At 44.3% G+C, this 25,242-nt stretch overlaps 1 protein-coding gene across 1 annotated transcript in view; it reads left to right on the top strand.

Annotated features, from left to right (window-relative positions):
* The window catches only part of ITGB5 (integrin subunit beta 5), a 129,664-nt gene that overhangs the window by 67,601 nt on the left and 36,821 nt on the right, over window positions 1-25,242 (top strand). Inside the window, exon 10 of the mRNA XM_038422629.2 lies at window positions 6,748-7,177. Coding sequence (XP_038278557.1) covers window positions 6,748-7,177 — 430 coding nt within the window. The remainder of the gene's footprint in view (window positions 1-6,747; window positions 7,178-25,242) is intronic.

Below are 25,242 nucleotides of genomic sequence, written 5' to 3'. Positions count from 1 at the left end.
GTAAGGCACAATTCTGTACTGGCAGTGGGGGGACTGGATATAAGCTGGAGGTCTCTGCCACCTTTAATTTTCATGCTTCTCTGCTTTCTCTCAATGACCCATTAGTGCTGTAAAGTTTGCCTCTCTGCAGAAAACTTGAAAGGGAACAATGGTCTTTGTAGCAGTAGAAGTTCCCTCAATTCATGTTTGGGGCTATATTCTGCCCCAGTTAAAGTCAATGGTAAAATTTCTATTGACTTCAAAGGCAGCAGGATCTGGTTCTTAAAGCTGTAGGGAAACTTTCTTAAAAGAGGATAATGCTGGTATTGGTATGGTTTAATCCTAGAAGCACTGGTGTCGATCCATGTAATCCTGCTGGCTTTTCACTGATCTCCTTAGCTCAGTCTCTGATCTGATTTCCGCTGTAATTTAGCATTTTTTCTATTCTCTGTATCCATTTCAGGTCTTGGAAATCAGTCTCCCACCCCGGCTCCCCTTTTTCCAAAGAAGGGCCAGTATTGCTGCTGTTTCCATTAGGTGGAACTGGGTGCTGAAATTCCATTTTGCATGCTGCTATTTGGCAAATAAGAACAAAACAGAGTAGATGTATTCCAATAGCAGCGAGAACTCAAGGTGACTCTTTAAAGGAGAAGGATCTTTTCCTCCCTCTGTTTTTTGTTTTGTGTCTTCAAAATAAACCCAAGTGACTGTAGTAGATAAGAGAAGGGTTTATTCAGAGGCCTGGAATGAAAATACTTTGTCCTAACATAATGCCTTCCATGCAAAGATCTCAAAGTATTTTTTCCTCAACTGGTTGCATCTGTCTGGACTGCAAGATGTGAAGCAACACTCTGTGTTTGTTAGTAACAATAGCAGCTCCCTGCAGCCTATAAAAGGGCAAGACTTCTTCAATCTTCATAGTCCAAGTCATTGTCTGTAACATTTTTTTGGTTCTCAAGGAGAAAATCCCTCGCATTGATTGCAGCATCACAGAATGAATTGGGATGATGAGATGCTACATATATAATTAGAGAGAGAGAGAGAGAGAAACAGATTCTAACAGAAGTATCCATCTAAATACCAATAACATTGTGTGGGTGGAGACTTTGATAAAATGTAGGTCTGATTTCTCAAAACCTCAGGAGATTGGGCCATATGATTCTTGCTAAATTTGCATATGCAACTATCATGATTCCATCTGCAAATCAGGAATTTGTGTTCACAACTGACCCATTATATCCATTTCTGTATGTAGTAGTGGACATTATATATACAAATTAATTATGGATCTGTGCACAGTTTTGACTCCAACCCTGGATTTCTGAATATTTGTTAACCTTTGCCAGATTGTTACATTTGTTCTTTAAATAGAATAGACTAGAATGGATGCTCCAGTTATAACTCCTTCCCGCTTCAGAGAAATCAGAATGAGCAATAATGAAGAAAATTACCACTAACTACTGGTGACTCTAATATTATTGCAAATCTTCTCTTTTATACTTGTGGCTTCTTTTAGAAGGAGCTGTCCACAAAAAATAAACATTTTGGTTAGTGGGTGACATTTCTTGCATCTAAATGCAAGATAAACAGGTGAAGTTAATGCTGGCTCCAGTTCAGATTTAAAATGCTTTGTTACAAACAGTAATTCAAACAAGATATTTAACCCACACGTATCTTCCCAGGGACATCTGTATACCTATCAGGAGACTGAAACACTCCACAGTTAGGCTTAGCTTATTTTTTAGGCAATGCAACACATGGTAACGTGATGTAGCTATTTGTCGTCCCTCCTCTCCCCACAAACCATGTGGAGAGTTTTTAAAATAGAAATAGACACTGCTGTGGGGATCTATATTGTGCAGCTTGCCCAGATTAAATTTCTGTTTGATCCCTGTGCTCCTTTCACCTGGATCATATGATATTTTTAACCTCCCTCACCAAGCTAGAATGATGCTTATGGTATTTCAGGATGCAAGAACCCAGAAGACTTTGGCAATATCACAATTTTCAGCTCCAGGTGTTCTCATTAAACTGTTTAAAACTGAAACCTGCAATACTGTTTCAAAGGCATAAAAACAAACATCTTTTTCACCTCCACTGGAATGAAACCCAAAGTGCAGATCTGCCTGATAAAGGAACTATTTATAAACTGCACCTTCTTGCTCAAGAAATCTGGCCCCTGTGTGAATTCAGAACCACTTAATTCAGGACAAAAATAGGTTTGTGCTCCTATTAGCTGTGTTCACCCTACAATACCATGAGAGAGTGAGAGCTAGAGTCTGTTCTGGCTCATGCTCCAGCAAAAAAATTGTTAACTAGGATCCCGTTGCAAGGTCAGATTCTGCCCTGTGTTACACCTGCGAGGCCACAGTGAAGGCAGTGGGATTGAATAGGTGTAGGTGAGGTCTGCATTTGGCCTGTGGTATCTTTATTACTGGTGATGATGAAGAACATGAGAACATAGGACTGGAAGGGACCTCCTGGGTCATTGAGTTCAGTCCTCTGGTATTCATAGATTCATAGATACTAAGGTCAGCAGGGACCATTATGATCATCTAGTCTGACCTCCTGCACAACGCAGGCCAAAGAATCTCACCCACCCACTCCTGCGAAAAACCTCTCACCTATGTCTGAGCTATTGAAGTCCTCAAATCATGGTTTAAAGACTTCAAGGAGCAGAGAATCCTCCAGCAAGTGACCCATGCCGCATGCTACAGAGGAAGGCGAAAAACCTCCAGGGCCTCTTCCAATCTGCCCTGGAGGAAAATTCCTTCCCGACCCCAAATATGGCGATCAGCTAAACCCTGAGCATATGGGCAAGATTCACCAGCCAGATACCCAGGAAAGAATTTTCTGTAGTAACTCAGATCCCACCCCATCTAACATCCCATCACAGGCCATTGGGCCTATTTACTATGAAGATCAATTAATTACCAAAATCATGTTATCCCATCATACCATCTCCTCCATAAACTTATCAAGTTTAATCTGAAAGCCAGATAGGCTTTTTCCCCCACTGCTTCCCTTGGAAGGCTATTCCAAAACTTCACTCCTCTGATGGTTAGAAACCTTTGTCTAATTTCAAGTCTAAACTTCCCAATGATCAATTTATATCCATTTGTTCTTGTGTCCACGTTGGTACTAAGCTTAAATAATTCCTCTCCCTCTCCGGTATTTATCCCTCTGATATATTTATAGAGAGCAATCATATCTCCCCTCAACCTTCTTTTAGTTAGGCTAAACAAGCCAAGCTCCTTGAGTCTCCTTTCATAAGACAGGTTTTCCTTTCCTCGGATCATCCTAGTAGCCCTTCTCTGTACCTGTTTCAGTTTGAATTCATCCTTCTTAAACATGGGAGACCAGAACTGCACACAGTATTCCAGGTGAGGTCTCACCAGTGCTTTGTATAACGGTACTAAAACCTCCTTATCTCTACTGGAAATGCCTCGCCTGATGCATCCCAAGACCACGTTTGCTTTTTTCACTGCCATATCACATTGGCGGCTCATAGTCATCCTATGATCAACCAATACTCCAACGTCCTTCTCCTCCTCCGTTACTTCTAATTAATGCGTCCCCAGCTTATAACTAAAATTCTTGTTATTAATCCCTAAATGCATAACCTTACACTTCTCATTATTAAATTTCATCCTATTACTATTACTCCAGTTTACAAGGTCATCCAAATCTTCCTGTATGATTTCCCAGTCCTTCTCTAAATTGGCAATACCTCCCAGCTTTGTATCATCCGCAGATTTTATTAGCACACTCCCACTTTTTGTGCCGAGGTCAGTAATAAAAAGATTGGTCCCCAAACCGATCCCTGAGGAACTCCACTGGTAACCTCCCTCCAGCCTGACAGTTCACCTTTCAGTAGGACCCGCTGTAGTCTCCCTGTTAACCAATTCCTTATCCACCTTTCAATTTTCATAGTGACCCCCATCTTTTCCAATTTAACTAATAATTCCCCATGTGGCACAGTATCAAACGCCTTACTGAAATTTAGGTAAATTAGATCCACTGCGTTTCCTTTGTCAAAAAATCTGTTACTTTCTCAAAGAAGGAGATCAGGTTGGTTTGGCACGATCTACCTTTTGTAAAACCATGCTGTATTTTGTCCCATTTACCATTGACTTCAACGTCCTTAACTACTTTCTTCTTCAAAATTTTTTCCAAGACTTTGCATACTACAGATGTCAAACTAACAGGCCTGTAGTTACTTGGATCACTTTTTTTCCCTTTCTTAAAAATAGGAACTGTGTTAGCAATTCTCCAATCATACGGTACAACCCCTGAGTTTACAGATTCATTAAAAATTCTTGCTAATGGTCTTGCAATTTCATGTGCCAATTCCTTTAATATTCTTGGATGAAGATTATCTGGGCCCCCTGATTGAGTCCCATTAAGCTGTTCGAGTTTTGCTTCTACTCAGATATGGTAATATCTACTTCCATATCCTCATTCCCATTTGTCATGTTACCTTTATCCCTAAGATCCTCTTTAGCCTTATTAAAGTCTGAGGCAAAGGCAATTGAAGGCAATCCTGTCATATAATCCCATTCATAAATTTATAAAGATCCATCTTGAAACTGGTTAAATGAACAAACCAGAAAGATCCCATCTGGACTTTCAGATCCTAAATTATTTTTCAGAGCTGGAAATTAGAAAAACAAACAAAACCCTCTTTTGAGCACATTGGACACAGAATCACTCAGACAATAAACAGGACCATTCAAAGCTAGTTTTTACTCTCTGTCTTCAGATAGAATCATAAATCTGTAGGACAGGAAGGGGCCTTGAGAGGTCATCTAGTCCAGTCCCCTGCACTCATGGCAGGACTACTATTATCATTTCTAGACCATCTCTGACAGGTGTCTAACCTGATCTTAAAAATCTCCAATGACAGAGATTCTGCAACCTCCTTGGGCAATTTATTCCAGTGCTTAACTACCCTGACAGTTAAGAAGTTTGTCCTAAGGTCCAACCTAAACTGAAACTAACTGCCTTTGCTGCAAATTAAGCCCATTGTCTTCTTTGTCCTGTCTCTCAGAACGTTAAGGAGAAACAATGTTGCGCCCTCCTCTTGGTAGCAGGCCTTTTATGTTCTTGAAAACTGTTATCATGTCCCCTCAGTCTTCTCTTCTCCAGACTAAACAAACACAATTTTTTCAATCTTTCCTCATAGGACATATTTTCTAGGCCATTTTTGTTGTCTTCTCTGGACTTTCTCCAATTTGTCCACATCTTTTCTGAAATGTGATGCCCAGAACTGGACACAATACTCCAGTTGAGGCCTAATCAGCACGGAGTAGAGCAGAATTACTTCTCATGTCTTGCTTACTCCTGCTAATACATCCCAGAATGATGTTTGCTTTTTTTGCAGCGGTGTTGCACTGTTGACTCATATTTAGCTTGTGATCCACTATGACCCCCAGATCCCTTTACACAGTACTCCATCCTAGGCAGTCATTTCCCATGTTGTAGGTGTGCAACTGATTGTTCCTTACTAACTGGAGTACTTTGCATTTGTCTTTATTCAATTTCATCCTATTTACTTCAGACCATTTCTCCAGTTTGTCCAGATCATTTTGAATTTTAATCCTATCCTCCAAAGCACTTGCAACCCATCCCAGCTTGGTATTGTCTGCAAACTTTATAAGTGTACTCTGTATGCCATTATCTAAAGCACTGGTGAAGATATTGAACAGAATTGGATCCAGAACTAATTGCTGCAGGACCCCACCTCATATGCCATTCCAGCTTCACTGTGCACCACTGATAACTACTCTCTGGGAATAGTTTTCTAACCAGTTATGCACCCACCTTATAGTAGCTCCATCTAGGTTGTATTTCCCAAATTTGTTTGAGGTCATGTGAGACTGCTTCAAAAACCTTACTAAGGTCAAGATATACACCTCTACCCCAGTATAACGCTGTCCTCAGGAGCCAAAAAATCTTACTGCATTATAGGTGAAACCGTGTTATATCGAACTTGCTTTGATTCCCCAGAGCGTGCAGCCCCCTTCCCCTCCCTCCCCCCCGGAGCACTGCTTTACCGCATTATATCTGAATTCGTGTTATATCAGGTCGCATTATATCGGGGTAGAGGTGTACCACAACAACTGCTCCCCCCCCCCGCCCCCTCCATTCACAGGGCTTGTTACCCTGTCAAAGAAAGCTATTAGGTTGGTTTGACACAATTTGTTCTTGACAAATCCATGCTGACTGTTACTCATCATCTTATTATTTTCTAGATGTTTGCAAATTGATTGCTTAATTATTTGCACCATTATCTTTTATGGTACTGAAGTTTAGATGACTGATCTGTAATTCCTCGGGTTGTTGTTATTTCAAGTAGAATCTTGCTTTTAAGTTCTGAAAAGTTTTTTGAATTCTAGAACCCGTGAAGTTCTAAAAGTCTCTTTATTTGTTAATTATTTGTATTACAATAGCATCTAGAGGCCTCAATTAACATCAGGGCCCCTCTGCACTAGGCAGTGTACATACATATGGGAAAAGACAGTCCCTGCCCTGAAAAGTGTACAGTCTAAATAGAAAAGTGCACCAAAGAGTTGGAAAGGGAAACAATGGAGACGTGATTTGCCCAAAGTCGCCTGGCAGAGCTTGGACCCCGGGTCTCCTGTATCTCAAGCCACTACCCCTCCCACTGAACCATGCTGCCGTTTGATGTTTCAGAAGCTACAATTTAAGCTCCCGATTCGGTCTTTTATTTATTTATTTATTTGATGTCTCTACATTCCTCTTTAGGTTTCCTTTGAGGTGTCTGTCGAAGCTCGGAGCTGCCCTGCCGAAAACACCTCGCACACTTTCACCATAAAGCCAGCTGGGTTCCGGGACACTCTGGAGGTGGAGGTTGCTTACAACTGCACTTGTGGATGTACGAAGCGGATGGAACGGAACAGCAACAAGTGCAGTGGGAATGGGATTTACACATGTGGATTATGTGAATGTAACTCAGGCTATTTGGGATCCAAGTGTGAATGCGAAGAGGGAGAGAACGGGAACATGTATCAGAACATGTGCCGGGAGGCTGAAGGCAAACCTGTCTGCAGTGGCAGGGGGGAATGCAGCTGCAACCAGTGCGTCTGCTACAAGAGTGAGTTTGGAAGGATCTATGGATTGTTCTGTGAATGCAATGACTTCTCCTGTGCCAGATACAAGGGTGTCCTCTGTTCAGGTGCGTATGCGTCCCTCTCTGCACTTCTCCTCATTCAAAAGCTGTTACCGTCCACTGACTCTCCTATGCTTGCTTGGCTGAGAAATGATTTTAGATCACTCCAGCATGCTTCGATGCTGGTACTTGCAAATTGCCATGTGTTCTTTCCATGTTGAGATTTGTGCTCTTCCTTCTACACAGGGTTGGCAATTTCCCAGGAAAAAACAGTTTAGGACAGGGTGTTGGTAAATACCGGCTTAAATCCAGTTTAAACTGGGCAAAATAATTGCATCAGTGTCCAGCGAGTTCAACAATCATAGAATGAATCTTTTCAAACTATGGATACGTTCATTCAGAACCGAGGAATTAGCTCGGTCTGTCCACTACCTCAGAATTGGCCTCTTGCTACAGCATGCTGCACTGCCAAATGGCCCTGGACCGGTAAACCCTGCATGCCTCTTATTGCTTAATGCTTCAAGCCTATAACTCTGCATTATTGTCCATTTCATATCATCGAATGTTTTCGATTTTCACTTATATAGTAATGAAATAGTAATGAAAACCGAGATATGAGTCATGACATGTATAACTTTCTTGAGGAAAATACCAAACCAAAATGTATACCGACATTCATATGGTCAGTATTATAACTACATATATTAGTATTCTATGTACTGCAGTTTTACTTTTTATTTGGACCGCCCTAAATTAATCTCTGAATCTACTGTCTTATGTAACCACAATTTGAATATGTATCTAAAACTAAGTGTAATGTGGTGTGTATTAACAAAACAGTTTTTAAAATAGAAGATGCCTTAAACTGGGACTAAGTCGTTTTTCCGGTGGCAGTAATATAGCTGGTAAAAACGACCTCTGGTAAGTATCATGCCATCTCTGCTTTTAGGTTTGTTTAAAAAATGAGATCTAGAAAGAAACTCTCACTGTGATAATGAATAGAATGCGTGTTGTCTATGAGAACTGACCTTTCATTGGCACTGGCAAAGAGTGTAGAACGAACTGTACTCTCCAAATTGGGACGTTCTCCAAGATTCCTGGGGAATGAGAAGTCTGGGTTGGTTGAGCTGGGTCGGTTTTGATTGGCCATCTGTTGTTGGTTTTGCATCTTTGATTAGCTGAACCTTCTCCTTATTAGTCCGGAGGGTTAGCAGAAGCCATTTTGTCTTACTTTCTTGGGAAATGAGTGTGGGCACACGATGTATAGATCTTGCTCCCCTCTGGGCAGGGGTGCTGGAACAATTTTTACAGTTGGGGTGCTGAAAGCCATTGAACCAAACTGTAATCTCTGTATATAATGGAAACCACTTCAAGTCAGGGGGTGCTGCAGCACCCCCTGCACCCCTAGTTCCAGCACCTATGCCTCAGGGTGATCCTTGGGGCAGCACATTAGCCAGTCTCCCCAACTCCAACATTCCTGTGCACTATAGAGAGATTTTGCCCAGCTGCACATACAAGGAGAAGAAGCTTCCTACATCCCCTTTTTCCTGCCTCTCTGGCTCAGCCTTCTGTCTTTGAAATGCTCTGTCCCCTTCATGACTGCAATCAGCAACCGCTTCTATTCTGTGCATGTCTACACATGGTTCTTGCAGACAGTGAATCACACGTAGTGTGAGAGATTCAGTTAGGCACAGGGTGAGCGATCTCACCTTCCTGAGGGCCTGGCTTTTCTCATCTCTTCCTGTCTCTCTTTTCATTGTCCTTAGCTGAGGAGCTTGAATCGCCCTGCTAATTATATCCTCAGCTGGGCCAAATGAGGACCTTGCACAGAGCGATGAGTCAGCCTTAGGCTACTCTCATCCTATCACGGAAACATTCTGCTTATAGACCTTTGCTCTCCTTCTGGAATTCTTTAGTTAAGACCCTTTGCAGGGAGAAGTAGAAGCAGCCTATATAAATCTCTCTGTGTATTGTTGTTAACTTTATGATTTTTTAAAATTCTATAAGACTTCATGCCACTCAGCTGACTACTGACTACTATGTGTGCAGTGGCATCTTCATCCTAAAGGAGCCCCCAGGACTTTACAAACTGTATCATATACATTTGGGGGCATGGCATCTTCCAGTGAAATGCAGCTACCTCTGGATCAGAACACAGCTGCTATTGAATAGAACAAAACAATGCAGAGAGACTCATTTAGTCCTCTGTGTAGCCTGCCTCAGGAATCTTACCAGCTGCAACAGGGAAGATGAATACAGTCTCCAGTCAAAACTGAAGTGGGAGTTTTAAATAGGAAGAATACAATTGTCCAAACTTAAGAGTCTTGCCAATTCTCATGATTTTGTCATGAGACTCATGATAATTATTGTTTTCCTTAAAGCCCCAGCTCCTAGAGTCAAGTAGATATGTGCTGATTTGAGCCTTTTTTTTTTTAAAGAATAAAGTTTCTAGCCCTCATGGCTGTGGAAAAAGCTTCAAAATGTGACCCCAGTCCACTCTAAAGACTCAAAAAGCAGAAGGTAAATAAAAAGAACACCAAATCTATTATTTTACAAAAAAACCTCATGATTTTAAAGCCAACCTCATGATTTTTGGTGAACCTGACTCATGAGTTTTGAACATTTGGGGTTGGCCATACTGCAGAGAAGCTGGTCAGGATACTGCAGCTCATGTTTTTTTCCTGCCCGCTCCCTCCCCAAAAAAGTGTGTGTGTGGAGGGGAGGGGGGCTCTTAGTTCACATGACCATTCCTCTTTGCTGCCTCTAAAAGATAGCACCTGTCCTCCATAGAATCATGCTGGGGCTTTTCGTCATTAATGATGTATGTTCCAATCACCAGCACCACATAAGCCTATAATGCAAAGTATTACCATACTTTATTTATTTTTAGGCTATGCTAATGCTATTCTGGGTCTTCTCCAGTGCACAGAGCTTCCCTGATCTTGCTCAGCTGTAGAGCCAGGACTCCCTTGCTAAACCAAACTCGCTAGCAATAACGTCTTTATGCTGCTGTTTTTGACTAAGGTTGCTATTTAAAGGCTGAGTGGGAAGTGTATAGTCTCTTGGGCAGCTTTCTCAGATTGGAGCGTGAAAGCTGGCTTTGAGTTCTTCCATGTGGTGTCTGTCTTATTCCTTATTCTTATTCTTATTATTTATTGGCAGGATCCAATACTATTGGGAGGCTAAGAATATTCAAGGCACTCAGCTTATGTTGTGGTTTGCAAATAAATTTGATGCCTCTAAAATGGACTCTGCCCCATATTCTGCTCAGTCATCTTTGGGGATCTTGGATTTGTTTGGGTTTTTAACTCACATAGCTATACCTTTGTATGTCTAACCACTGAATTATCGGGATAGCTCAGCACTTTACTCTGTTCAGACCATCACTGTTGTTTGGATCTTTTTAGCAATTTGTTGGATTGGAAAATATGCTGTATAGTGTTAGACTCAAAGAACTCTGTCGATGTAGTTTAGGAAAGAGAAGGTCAAGGCAATGGTTCCCAAACTTTTTATTAAGGTGACCCATGCACTTCATTTTTCTTTTTTGGGGGACCCACCGTTACCTATATATTGTGCATGTGTGTGTAACTACTATTTACTATTTTTTTTTATTCTGACACCACAAAACACAAAATGATGTGCTTTTCCACGGTGCTAGCACTCCAGCCCAAGTCCTCTGCTCAGCAACCTCCAGCGCCCTTGTTCTCACTTTCCCAGCCTCTGTGGATAGAGAGCTCCGATACTTGCTACTCCCCTGTAGTTTGAGGTCATCACTCCTTAAAGTGCCAGTAGAAGACAGGCTACAGCAAAACACTAGAAAACACAGAACAGCCCTCCAGGCTCTCTCTGTCCTAGAGAGAATTAGCTGGTCAAAGATCCTTTCATGTTTGAGAGGCCTAACTGAAACCCAGCTCCCCACTCTAGGCATTGCGACCTACCACACAGGGTCTCAGCACCACTCAGGATTGGCCCAGCTGCCCCTCTCTCATGATGAAGGGGTGGCTGGGCCAAACCTGCATAGAGCTGCAACATGCTAGGTCGCAACATCACTCACTCATATTTGGCCCGACCGCTCCTCCGTCATGATGGAGGGGCAGCTGGGTCAATACCCCTTCCTGCGAATGGCCCTGGTGGGCAGGAGCACTCCCAGAGCATGCATTGTGAGAAGTGACATGGGAGGGTCAGTGGCAGGTGACTTGCCTAGACATTACTGCAACCCACTGGTGGGTTAGGACCCACCGTTTGGGAAACACTGGGTTAAGTGGTGACTCGGTTACAGTTTGTAAATACCTACCTGAGGAACAAATATTTAATAATGGGCTCTTTAGTCTAGCAGACAAAGTTATAACAAGATCCAATGGCAAGAAGTTGAAGGCAGACAAATTCAGACTGGAAATAAGGCATACATTTTTAACAGTAAAGGGAGTTAACCAAGGGAAAAATTTACCAAGGGTTGTGGTGAATTTTCCATTACTGGCAATTCTTAAATTAAGAGTGGATGTTTTTCTGAAAGGTTTGCTCCAGTTTAAACAGGAATTATTTTGGAGAAGTTCTCTGCCTTGCATTGTACAGGAAGTCACACTAAATCGGGGCGGACAAACTTTTTGGCTTGAGGGCCACATCAGGTTTCCAAAATTGGATGGAGGGCTGGTTAGGGGAGGCTGTGTCTCCCCAAACAGCCAGGCATGGCCCGGCCCCTGCCTCCTATCTGACCCTCCCCCCACTTCTCACCCCCTGCTCCCTTTCCCCTGACCACCCCCGGACTCCCCACCCCTGACTGCCCCCTGCCACCCTATCCAACCCCCCTCTCATTCCTGACTTGCCCCCAGGGACCCGTGCCCCATCCAACCCCTGTGTTCCCCGTCCTCTGACCGCCCTGCCCCCTATCCACACCCCTGCCCCCTGACCACCACCCCCAGATCCCCTGCCCTCTATCCAACCCCCCCTGGCCCCCTTACCATGCTACCTGGAGCTCCAGTGGCTGGCGGCGCTCCAGCCAGAGCACCGGCTCAGGCTGCGGCTCTGCAACTGCGCTGCCCGGCTGCCCAGAGCATTGGCTTGCTGCAGGGGAGGGGGAGCCTCCCGGCCCAGATGCTCGGGGGCCAGGCAGGAGGGTCCCACGGGTCATAGTTTGCCCACCTCTGTACTAGATGATTGCATTGGTTCCTTCTGGCCTTAGAATCTATGAATCTATGTTTTTATTAGATTTTTCTATGCTTGTATTAGAGTTATTGGCACCTTCCTCTAGAAAACTGAAGTTAAAACGGTAAATGGGGAAAAAAAGGTTGTTCCCCCCCCCCCCGACATTTGTGTTCTCAGGCTTTGCTCATATTGGTTCACCCCAATCATCAGTTTAGTCATCCCCTGTCATACTCTCCGGAATCCTTTGCTCCCTTGCGCACCATAGGAAGTACCACAAGATCAAAGGGAGATGGGCCTATAAAGTGCTTCTGGCATCTCGACCAGCAGCCAAGTGGTTTTAGATTGTAGGGTTTTAAACTGTTCTAAAAACAGATTTAAAAATATAAAAATCTTCAGACCTTTATTATATTTGTATTGCTGTAATGTCTAAAGCTCTAACTGAGATCAGGATCCCATTGTGCTAGACACTGTTCATATACAGAATAAAAGACAGTTCCTGCCCTGAAGACCAGGGAAAATAGAGGCAGAGAGAGACGAAGAAACCTGCCCAAGGTCACACACCAGTTCAGTGGCAGAGCTGGAAATAGAGCCCATGTCTGTCAAGTCCCATTCCACTGGCTTGTTCACTGAATAGCCTGCCCTCCAGTATTGTGCCCCGGATTAGTTGCTGGTTGGGATATTTCTAGATCTTTTTCGCTTTAAACTGTGGATGGGCCTGATGGAAACCCTCAGTCCTGAATGAATAGGTCCAACCTTTGGGGAAGTCACAGTCCAGTTTTGCGGTGGGATCATCTCTGGTATCCCTGGATCTAACATCCCCAAACTCTCTCCAGCAGTGCATGTCTTGATCTAAACTTTGTGGCTTGGGCCCACCTCTCCTCCTCATTATTACTTTAACAGAATAATGACTATTAGTAAGAAATGACCTTTTGGCCTCTCAGTCTGAGACTATTGGGAGCTGCACAGCACGTAGCTCAATACTGTGGTCAATGAGAGAGCTCTCTCCTGTCTTCATTTGTAAGTATCTCCCATGAGCCCACACGCCAAACCCTTGTTCGCAGTGGAGCACGTAGCTCAATACTGTGGTCAGTGAGAGAGCTCTCTCCTGTCTTCATTTGTAAGTATCTCCCATGAGCTCACATGCCAAACCCTTGTTCCCAATGGATAACTCACTTTAAGAAGCACTCAGATTCCTCCTCACTCATTACAAAGAGCTACATTGCACCTCCTGTTCTTTTCACTGTTGCCAGTGCAGAAACTTCTGGACACAGTAGTGTATGTAGGTTCTCCTTCCATGCAGCAAAACGAGTGGATGAGTTATATGGAAGTTGGATGGGACCCATAGAATCATAGAATCATAGAATATCAGGGTTGGAAGGGACCCCAGAAGGTCATCTAGTCCAACCCCCTGCTCAAAGCAGGACCAAGTCCCAGTTAAATCATCCCAGCTAGGGCTTTGTCAAGCCTGACCTTAAAAACCTCTAAGGAAGGAGATTCTACCACCTCCCTAGGTAACGCATTCCAGTGTTTCACCACCCTCTTAGTGAAAAAGTTTTTCCTAATATCCAATCTAAACCTCCCCCATTGCAACTTGAGACCATTACTCCTCGTTCTGTCATCTGCTACCATTGAGAACAGTCTAGAGCCATCCTCTTTGAAACCCCCTTTCAGGTAGTTGAAAGCAGCTATCAAATCCCCCCTCATTCTTCTCTTCTGCAGACTAAACAATCCCAGCTCCCTCAGCCTCTCCTCATAAGTCATGTGCTCTAGACCCCTAATCATTTTCGTTGCCCTTCGTTGTACTCTTTCCAATTTATCCACATCCTTCCTGTAGTGTGGGGCCCAAAACTGGACACAGTACTCCAGATGAGGCCTCACCAGTGTCGAATAGAGGGGAACGATCACGTCCCTCGATCTGCTCGCTATGCCCCTACTTATACAACCCAAAATGCCATTGGCCTTCTTGGCAACAAGGGCACACTGCTGACTCATATCCAGCTTCTCGTCCACTGTCACCCCTAGGTCCTTTTCCGCAGAACTGCTGCCGAGCCATTCGGTCCCTAGTCTGTAGCGGTGCATTGGATTCTTCCATCCTAAGTGCAGGACCCTGCATTTATCCTTATTGAACCTCATTAGATTTCTTTTGGCCCAATCCTCCAATTTGTCTAGGTCCTTCTGTATCCTATCCCTCCCCTCCAGCGTATCTACCACTCCTCCCAGTTTAGTATCATCCGCAAATTTGCTGAGAGTGCAATCCACACCATCCTCCAGATCATTTATGAAGATATTGAACAAAACGGGCCCCAGGACCGACCCCTGGGGCACTCCACTTGACACCGGCTGCCAACTAGACATGGAGCCATTGATCACTACCCGTTGAGCCCGACAATCTAGCCAGCTTTCTACCCACCTTATAGTGCATTCATCCAGCCCATACTTCCTTAACTTGCTGACAAGAATGCTGTGGGAGACCGTGTCAAAAGCTTTGCTAAAGTCAAGAAACAATACATCCACTGCTTTCCCTTCATCCACAGAACCAGTAATCTCATCATAAAAGGCGATTAGATTAGTCAGGCATGACCTTCCCTTGGTGAATCCATGCTGACTGTTCCTGATCACTTTCCTCTCCTCTAAGTGCTTCAGGATTGATTCTTTGAGGACCTGCTCCATGATTTTTCCCACTCTAAAGGGAAACAAGAATGTCACTACTCTAGACGTAGAACTTCAGCATCATAGGTCAGCTTGTCTCATGTGTCTGAATATATGTCCCACACTAAACAAGGTGGCATTCATGTGATTACCCAAGATATTATGCCTATTCCTGTAAATAGCCATACCATTGAGAGGCAGTTCAGTACTGTGCATCCCTGAAGAATGGCTGGGAAAATAATTCACTGGCATTATGATGCACTATAACTGTTGACAAAGATTGCTTCCAGCTCTTTACAAACAAGGGACATTGTTCCACTGTTTCCTAAATGCAAGAATAGCTGTTTTAAACCACAGCTGAATGATTCCTGGACAGGAGGCATAGAATGCTTTATATAACTTCCACCGTCCCCAAAACACAAGAGACAAACAAACAACATTTCACTGGAAGTCTGGTTTTTTTCCCCTTGAAAAATGAATCAGTTGATTATTGAAATGAGGAATGTACCACTCCTAGGCTAAACAGGAAGTTGCTGTTTCATAAATCCACTGATGATCTTCTTGTGCTCTTCTCTTGAAAGAGCATCATATTGCCCTGACAGATTTAGACAGACAACTGTCACTGGATGCTGAAAATAGACAAGCTTTCTGAATACAGCACAGTGGTGCACATCATGCTGGGAAATGCACAACTCTGATTTCTGATCTGTAACATTTTGATTGCTGTGTCGGGGAGGAAAAAGAATATTCCTATGGTTTTTTAAATAGCCACGATAATCTGTTACTTGCAGTGTCTACTGTATTTTAGTAGTAGCTTTATAGAAAGTCACTTCAAACTCATGCTGTTTAATCAGTTCCTTGCTATCCCGTGCTCCCGGTCTGTTTGTTGTAGCTTCCTGTTGTCTGTAACCTTATACATAGTTTGTAAACCCTTCAGGACAAGGACCATCTCTTTTGTTATGGTTGTACAGTGCCTAGCACTACAGGGCAGAGCCTCTAACCACAAATGCAGTATAAATAAAGAATAATAATGTTGATGTAAACTCTAAATTGCTTCTCCCACTACCTGACATGGAACTTATTCGTATGAGGAATTAGTGGGCCTGTGGGATCAGGAATTTATAGTCAATCCTGCCCTTTTAAAAAAGTCGAGCAGACTCTGTGGTTTATCAAGCATTTTGCAAATATTAATTAATCCTTGTGACACCCTCCTAATTATTATAACTATTAAATGTATAGTAGCAATTTTACAGGTTGATAACCAGAGGCACAAAGAAGTTAAATGATGTATCTGAGGATTGAACCAGGAATCCTGACTTCTACTTCTGTGTCTGTGTGCTAACCACTAGACCACACTGCCTCTCAAGAGCAGATGCTATGTGAGAAGATACCATATGAGTATGTGGAAGTAAAGCACCATGGGTAAAATATGCAAAAGCCCTTAAAGGTCCATTTTCAATAGTGACTTAGGAATCCAAGTCAGCAGATTACATGTGTATTTAGCCACTAACAGGGGCTAGCTTTGTGTATGATGTAGCAATAGCCACCTATCCAAGGACTTGATCCTTAGAGAATCAGCAAATCCTTTGCAGTCTTGGCAATGTTTTGTTTTGAGTTCTTTTTTATTTTGTTAAAAAGGGAAGAACTGGAAGTGACCAATACATTTTAAACCAGGTAAAGCAAATTTTTAGACATCTAACTCCCAGTTGCTGTAATTCAATTTCTGGTGCCCTAACCCCTGGCTCTATGATGATATTTGTTAACCTGGACCCTCCAGGAGATCCAACAGCAAGGTGCACTGCTTAGGTCAGAATAGTATCCCAGTTATCCCTGGTACCTTGGTTAGGCAATAGAGAGGGGAAGGTTTCAGTGTTTGCCAAACTCTGTAATACCAGCTCTTGGCACTGATATTATGGGTGGCACTTCTTACCTGGAGCAGACACTGTGAGACCAACATTGAGGCCTGCTATCATGCTAATTACCACAATCCTAGATACTTCCTATAGACTTATTCATCCATAGTGGTGTGGGTGGTTGTTATTTGTATTGAGGTTGCACTAGGAGCCCCAGTCATGCATCAAGACCCCATTGTGCTAAGCACTGTACAAATAACAAAAAGTTCCCTGTTCTAAAGACCTTACAATCCAAGTACCATAGTGCAATTCCAATAATTTTAGTGAAGTTAGAACAGGGATACATTTGGTCCACTGGGTCAAAACCAAACCTGCATTCGATTACAAATCAGAGTCTGCGATGTCAAACATGCCATTATACATTTTCCAGTGCAGGGCTCCCTCTTAGAAAGGCTTCTTAATTGTCCTGGATATAATCTGCCAAACTCCTACTCCCAACTCCAATGACATCTCTTGATAAGCATTTTTGTAGACCTTGCCTTCCCTGCTAACAAGGGTGTGTCTTTTACCTCAGGATAACTGATGTGTACATGTGAGCTTTCCTGAGATAATAACACAGTGAAGGCAAGGCACTATAGGTTGACTGTGAGATAAATTAGGCGAGCTCAATCCTAGGCGAGGGTATAGGGCTGACCTCACCACGGGCTTGTTTACACTGCCACTTTTGTTGGTATAATATGTCACCCAGGGATATGAAAAAACCATGCCCCTGAGCGACATGAGATACATCAACAGAAGCAGCGGTGTGGACAGCGCTACATCGGTGGGAGGGGGGGGGAAGCTTCTCCCACCAACATAGCTACCACCACTCGTGGAGGTAGTTTTATTACGTCAGCAGGAGAGCTCTCTCCTGTCAGCATAGAGTGGCTATTTGACGTAGTGGGACTGTTCTTAATGTTTTCTCTGAATATTGTGGGTGTGCCTCAGTTTCCCCTATGCAGTTCTTAAGTATCTAGGTGGTGGGATAAGGGTGTATGATCATTGCAGAGCCCTAGAGGGCAGGTGAGTGCAGGGGTCTGGACACAGAGAATGGCCAACACCCTGTTTCCTGGCAACTGATGGCCTGGCCCTTCCCCCCTGCAAGGTGATAGCTAAAGGGTTGAAGACAAAGAGATCAGGTGGCCTCCTGGCCCAGGAAAGGGACAAAGCCCAGAGGAGGAGGGGCGGGAGAGAGTTTCAGTTTGGGGCTGGCTGGGGACATGGAGTGAAGTGCAGACATGGTTGTCTGGCTCACTGCCCCCCAAAATGGACCTGGTTGAGGGATCCTGTTCTCTGTACCTACAAGCTCTGTTTTAGACCATGTTCATGTCATCTAATAAACCTCTGTTTTACTGGCTGGCTAAGAGTCACGTCTGACTGCGGAGTTGGGGGGCAGAACCCTCTGGCTTCCCCAGGACCCCGCCTAGGCGGACTCGCTATGGGACGTGCACGGAGGGGCAGAGGGTGCTGAATGCTCCGAGGTCAGACCCAGGAAGGTGGAAGCTGTGTGAGCTGTTTTCCCTGCAGACAGTCAGCTCACAGAGAGGAAACTTCACCAGAGTCCTGCCTGGCTTTGTAGGGAGCAGTCCCAGAGCATCGCCCAGGAACTCCGTGACAGGCTACATGGGCAATCTTACAGGGGTGCAGCTCCGTCGGTACAGCTGTGCCACTGTAAGTTCCCTAGTTGTAGACAAACCCCTAGATTACTTCACAATAAACCTAGAGTGCTTTGTCTATGTTTTAACCCCAGGCTAGCTTATGCACATTAGTTACCCTGAGGTAAGAAAGCACGGCATTTTTAGCAGCGAAAACATAAGCAGTACCAAGCTCTTGACATTCCAGACAATTGGCTTCCATTAATACAGACAGGTTGGCAGTTCATCTGCCCTATGCTCACAACTCTTCACTAAAGGAGAACGAACCTTCAGACCAGCAGTCCTCAACCAGGAGTCCGGGGGCCACTGGGGAGCTCAGGTTTCAGGGGTTCCGCCAAAATAAACCAGAGAGCAGGCCCAGCATTAGACTCACTGGGGCCCAGGGCAGAAAGCCAAATGCCAAGCTCTGCTGCCTGGGGCTGAAGCTGAAGCCCAAGCAATTTAGCTTCGCAGGGCCCCCTGTGGCATGGGTCCTGTGGCATGGGCTCTGCTTGCTACCCCCTTGGCTTTTAATTTACTGAAAACAAGTTGTGGCACAAGTGTGGCGGGGGGGGGGCGCTCAGAAAGAAAAAGATTGAGAACTCCTGCTTCAGACTGTTTTTACCTAAATATTTTAAACATGGGTGTGTAAAGCTAAGTACTTGCACTGAAAGTGAGTCACCTAAATAATAAATGTGTTCATTCCCAACAGCTCTGGGTATCCAATACCTCTGAAAATGAGGCCACTTTTGCTGAGGGGCCTAATTTTAGTTTGAAAATTAAGTTTCAAAATTTCAGCCTAGAATTCTGGTAGGCTTAAAAAGGAATCATAGCCACTGTAAACATTTTATGTAATAACTTACAGGGTGTGGGTTATGAGTTTGGGATTTTTGAGGGGAAAGCAAGAGAGCTTGTTTATACTTTGTGTCTGATGACTCCCATGTTTGGGAGCTTTCCAAAGCAAATTGAGGGCATGTCAGAACGGGACACTGCGCCCTGTGGATGAAAGAGGCATTCATAAGGGAATGACGCCTAAACCAAACTTTTAATGTTTTTGTCATGTCAACATTCCCCCCCCTCCCCTTTTTCATTCTTGCAAAAGAGTATGAGCAAAGTCCTAAGGTTAATGCAGTGCATTGAATGGAAAACCTGGAGATAACTGGGAAAGACAAAAAGGCTACTAGAGACATGGGTGTAGAGGTTAAAAATAGTCTTTTGATTTAGACAGAATATTGTTTAAAGTATGCTGAAGTGTTATGATTGTGTGGTGGCTGCAGATGCCATGCTAGAAAGATGAATCATGCAGCTGTGGGGTAAAAAGTGCACTGTCTCTTTAATTGCTGCCACTGAAGTTCATATGTAGCCTATACTTTCACATTATGTGTAATTCTGCAGCAATTACAGGAAGTTAAAGACAGAGTGCTGAGCAGGAGCACCCAAATGATATGAAATATTTTGAGGCTCAGTTGAGAGTACTGTCGTTCCTAAACTGTCAGAAGACTATTGAGCAACCCCTTGGCGCCAGCTGTTTGGTTAGAGATCACAGCCCAAATCATTAGCAGCAGTTCGAAGGCTCCTGATGTGCCATTCAAACAGTGGTTGCTTATGGTGGTTATAAGGGTTAGGGGGAAGGGAGGGCAGTTGGGGCAGGTTGAACTCAAAACACTCTCTGGGTCAGATGTTCATTTATTAGGGAGGTTTATAGTACTGTGGGTTTCTCTAGATCTCTCGCTCTCCTGCCCTGAGCTCCAGAACCGCAAATGGCAGCAGGAGCAATGGGAAATGTGGGTTGCAAAGTGGAGATGAGGAGCTAGTTTCAGATCACCGTTAGGATAGTATATGCTTGGAAGATGCTTTCCTTACTGATTCCTCCACTAGTAGCACCTCTCTTCTCCCCTTCTTCATCATGCAAGCCTGCTGGTTGATTCATATAGAGTTCCTCTTGAAGGCTATAGCATAAGAACTGACATCATAGATCAGACTAAAGGTCCATCTAGTCCAGCGGCCTCTCTCTGACAGTGGCCGGCACCAGAGGCCTCAGAGGAAGGTGCAAAGAACCCTATGAGATAATCTACCTCCAGGGACAGTTTCTTCCTTACTTCCAATAGTGAGAGGTTGGCTTATGCTATTCAAAACATAAGGCTTTATATCCATTTCAGAACTCTTGGGATTTTTGTAATGGTTATTATCATCATCACTCTAGCTAGTCTTGTTTCCCTTATAAAGCCCAGCCCTTTTTTGAATCTTCATTAACATCTTGTTGCAATGAGTTCCACAAACTAATCATGCACTGTATGAAAACTTATTTCCTTTCCCCACTTTTAAAATGTACTTTTAATTCAGTTGAGCTTCAGACATGAATTGTGCTAAAGAAAAATGTTATGAGAATTTTTTTTAGGGATGAAAAAAACACCTACATTGAAAATGGTGACAGCAACTTGTGTTAAGATAGAAAAAGTACAGTCCAAACAGGACCGAATTAGTTGTGGAATCTGAATTTACTAAACCAAGCATTTCAGTGTTACTTTGTGAAGATCATATACAAAGATAGCTGGTTCCTTCTGTATGGAGAAATATAAAACCAGCATATAGAAAGTTCCTGTTCTCCTTCATCTGTCTTACATTTTTGTTCAACAAATGAAGATGCAGTACGCTAGGTCTGACTTAGTGAAAGTTTCCATTTTTGGAGATCTTGGAATGAATTTTAGCACACTATAAATTCTGCAGTGCTTTTAAAAATTACCTCTTTTTATTTTTATGTTCTCAATGTATTCATGTTGGATGTATGGATAAATGTGAGAGCAAACCAGTGGCCAAAAAACTTCTAACTTCTCCTGCACGCTAATGTAATATCATGTGGCCTCGTGGATAAAATATATGTCTTTATATTTTAAAAGTATGGAGTTGAGTTCCTGTTAAGGTGGCAAGTCTCATACTGTGGTGTATGGCAGTTGCTAGAGAGATGGCTAGTCCTAACGATTCTGGCTCCTCCATCTTGTTTTCAGCTGCTAAATTTCATTGAATCAGTTAAAATAGCTTAAATATTTTCCATGTAAGCAAGAGCTGTGTTTGCCAGAGGGATGTTATGCAGGTGTAAAGGCAGGAGGATGTGTCCACTTGAGGATCTCTCTATTAAGTTGTGGTCCACACTGTGAGAAAGCTTGAGAGCCCTTCTATTCAGGCTATACATTTTCCACATTTTCTTTAGAGACCCTGGGGGTTTTCGCCTTCCTCTGAAGCATGCGACATGGGTCACTTGCAGGTTTAAACTAGTGTAAATGGCGGATTCTCTGTAACCTAAAGTCTTTTAAATCATGATTTGAGGACTTCAGTAACTAAGCCAGAGGTTTTGGGCCTATTACAGGAGGGAGTGAGCAAGGTTCTGTGGCTTGCGATGTGCAGGAGGTCAGACTAGAATCATAGAATCATAGAATATCAGGGTTGGAAGGGACCCCAGAAGGTCATCTAGTCCAACCCCCTGCTCAAAGCAGGACCAAGTCCCAGTTAAATCATCCCAGCTAGGGCTTTGTCAAGCCTGACCTTAAAAACCTCTAAGGAAGGAGATTCTACCACCTCCCTAGGTAACGCATTCCAGTGTTTCACCACCCTCTTAGTGAAAAAGTTTTTCCTAATATCCAATCTAAACCTCCCCCATTGCAACTTGAGACCATTACTCCTCGTTCTGTCATCTGCTACCATTGAGAACAGTCTAGAGCCATCCTCTTTGAAACCCCCTTTCAGGTAGTTGAAAGCAGCTATCAAATCCCCCCTCATTCTTCTCTTCTGCAGACTAAACAATCCCAGCTCCCTCAGCCTCTCCTCATAAGTCATGTGCTCTAGACCCCTAATCATTTTTGTTGCCCTTCGTTGTACTCTTTCCAATTTATCCACATCCTTCCTGTAGTGTGGGGCCCAAAACTGGACACAGTACTCCAGATGAGGCCTCACCAGTGTCGAATAGAGGGGAACGATCACGTCCCTCGATCTGCTCGCTATGCCCCTACTTATACAACCCAAAATGCCATTGGCCTTCTTGGCAACAAGGGCACACTGCTGACTCATATCCAGCTTCTCGTCCACTGTCACCCCTAGGTCCTTTTCCGCAGAACTGCTGCCGAGCCATTCGGTCCCTAGTCTGTAGCGGTGCATTGGATTCTTCCATCCTAAGTGCAGGACCCTGCATTTATCCTTATTGAACCTCATTAGATTTCTTTTGGCCCAATCCTCCAATTTGTCTAGGTCCTTCTGTATCCTATCCCTCCCCTCCAGCGTATCTACCACTCCTCCCAGTTTAGTATCATCCGCAAATTTGCTGAGAGTGCAATCCACACCATCCTCCAGATCATTTATGAAGATATTGAACAAAACGGGCCCCAGGACCGACCCCTGGGGCACTCCACTTGACACCGGCTGCCAACTAGACATGGAGCCATTGATCACTACCCGTTGAGCCCGACAATCTAGCCAGCTTTCTACCCACCTTATAGTGCATTCATCCAGCCCATACTTCCTTAACTTGCTGACAAGAATGCTGTGGGAGACCGTGTCAAAAGCTTTGCTAAAGTCAAGAAACAATACATCCACTGCTTTCCCTTCATCCACAGAACCAGTAATCTCATCATAAAAGGCGATTAGATTAGTCAGGCATGACCTTCCCTTGGTGAATCCATGCTGACTGTTCCTGATCACTTTCCTCTCCTCTAAGTGCTTCAGGATTGATTCTTTGAGGACCTGCTCCATGATTTTTCCAGGGACTGAGGTGAGGCTGACCGGCCTGTAGTTCCCAGGATCCTCCTTCTTCCCTTTTTTAAAGATGGGCACTACATTAGCCTTTTTCCAGTCATCCGGGACTTCCCCCGTTCGCCACGAGTTTTCAAAGATAATGGCCAAGGGCTCTGCAATCACAGCCGCCAATTCCTTCAGCACTCTCGGATGCAATTCGTCCGGCCCCATGGACTTGTGCACGTCCAGCTTTTCTAAATAGTCCCTAACCACCTCTATCTCTACAGAGGGCTGGCCATCTCTTCCCCATTTTGTGTTGCCCAGCACAGCAGTCTGGGAGCTGACCTTGTTAGTGAAAACAGAGGCAAAAAAAGCATTGAGTACATTAGCTTTTTCCACATCCTCTGTCACTAGCTTGCCTCCCTCATTCAGTAAGGGGCCCACACTTTCCTTGGCTTTCTTCTTGTTGCCAACATACCTGAAGAAACCCTTCTTGTTACTCTTGACATCTCTTGCTAGCTGCAGCTCCAGGTGCGATTTGGCCCTCCTGATATCTTTCCTACATGCCCGAGCAATATTTTTATACTCTTCCCTGGTCATATGTCCAAGCTTCCACTTCTTGTAAGCTTCTTTTTTATGTTTAAGATCCGCTAGGATTTCACCATTAAGCCAAGCTGGTCGCCTGCCATATTTACTATTCTTTCGACTCATCGGGATGGTTTGTCCCTGTAACCTCAACAGGGATTCCTTGAAATACAGCCAGCTCTCCTGGACTCCCTTCCCTTTCATGTTAGTCCCCCAGGGGATCCTGGCCATCTGTTCCCTGAGGGAGTCAAAGTCTGCTTTCCTGAAGTCCAGGGTCCGTATCCTGCTGCTTACCTTTCTTCCCTGCGTCAGGATCCTGAACTCAACCAACTCATGGTCACTGCCTCCCAGATTCCCATCCACTTTTGCTTCCCCCACTAATTCTACCCGGTTTGTGAGCAGCAGGTCAAGAAAAGCGCTCCCCCTAGTTGGCTCCCCTAGCACTTGCACCAGGAAATTGTCCCCTACGCTTTCCAAAAACTTCCTGGATTGTCTATGCACCGCTGTATTGCTCTCCCAGCAGATATCAGGAAAATTAAAGTCACCCATGAGAATCAGGGCATGCGATCTAGTAGCTTCCGTGAGTTGCCGGAAGAAAGCCTCATCCACCTCATCCCCCTGGTCCGGTGGTCTATAGCAGACTCCCACCATGACATCACTCTTGTTGCACACACTTCTAAACTTAATCCAGAGACACTCAGGTTTTTCCACAGTTTCGTACCGGAGCTCTGAGCAGTCATACTGCTCCCTTACATACAGTGCTACTCCCCCACCTTTTCTGCCCTGCCTGTCCTTCCTGAACAGTTTATAACCATCCATGACTGTACTCCAGTCATGTGAGTTATCCCACCAAGTCTCTGTTATTCCAATCACGTCATAATTCCTTGACATCACCAGGACCTCCAGTTCTCCCTGCTTGTTTCCAAGGCTTTGTGCATTTGTATATAAGCACTTGAGATAACCTGTTGATCGGCCCTCATTCCCAGTATGAGGCAGGAGCCCTCCCCTCACAGACCTTCCTGCCTGTGCTTCCTCCCGGTATCCCGCTTTCCCACTTACCTCAGGGCTTTGGTCTCCTTCCCCCGGTGAACCTAGTTTAAAGCCCTCCTCACTAGGTTAGCCAGCCTGCTGGCAAAGATGTTCTTCCCTCTCTTCGTAAGATGGAGCCCGTCTCTGCCCAGCACTCCTCCTTCATGGAACACCATCCCATGGTCAAAGAATCCAAAGCCTTCTCTCCGACACCACCTGCGTAGCCATTCGTTGACCTCCACGATTCGACGGTCCCTACCCAGGCCTTTTCCTTCCACGGGGAGGATGGACGAGAACACCACTTGCGCCTCCAACTCCTTTATCCTTCTTCCCAGAGCCACATAGTCCGCAGTGATCCGCTCAAGGTCATTCTTGGCAGTATCATTGGTGCCCACGTGGAGAAGCAGGAAGGGGTAGCGATCCGAGGGCTTGATGAGTCTCGGCAGTCTCTCCGTCACATCACGAATCTTAGCCCCTG

Source organism: Dermochelys coriacea, chromosome 11, assembly GCF_009764565.3.
Source record: "Dermochelys coriacea isolate rDerCor1 chromosome 11, rDerCor1.pri.v4, whole genome shotgun sequence".
NCBI lineage: Eukaryota > Metazoa > Chordata > Testudines > Dermochelyidae > Dermochelys > Dermochelys coriacea.
Note: the sequence above shows the minus strand (reverse complement) of the source record. Positions and strands in the feature narration are given on the sequence as shown.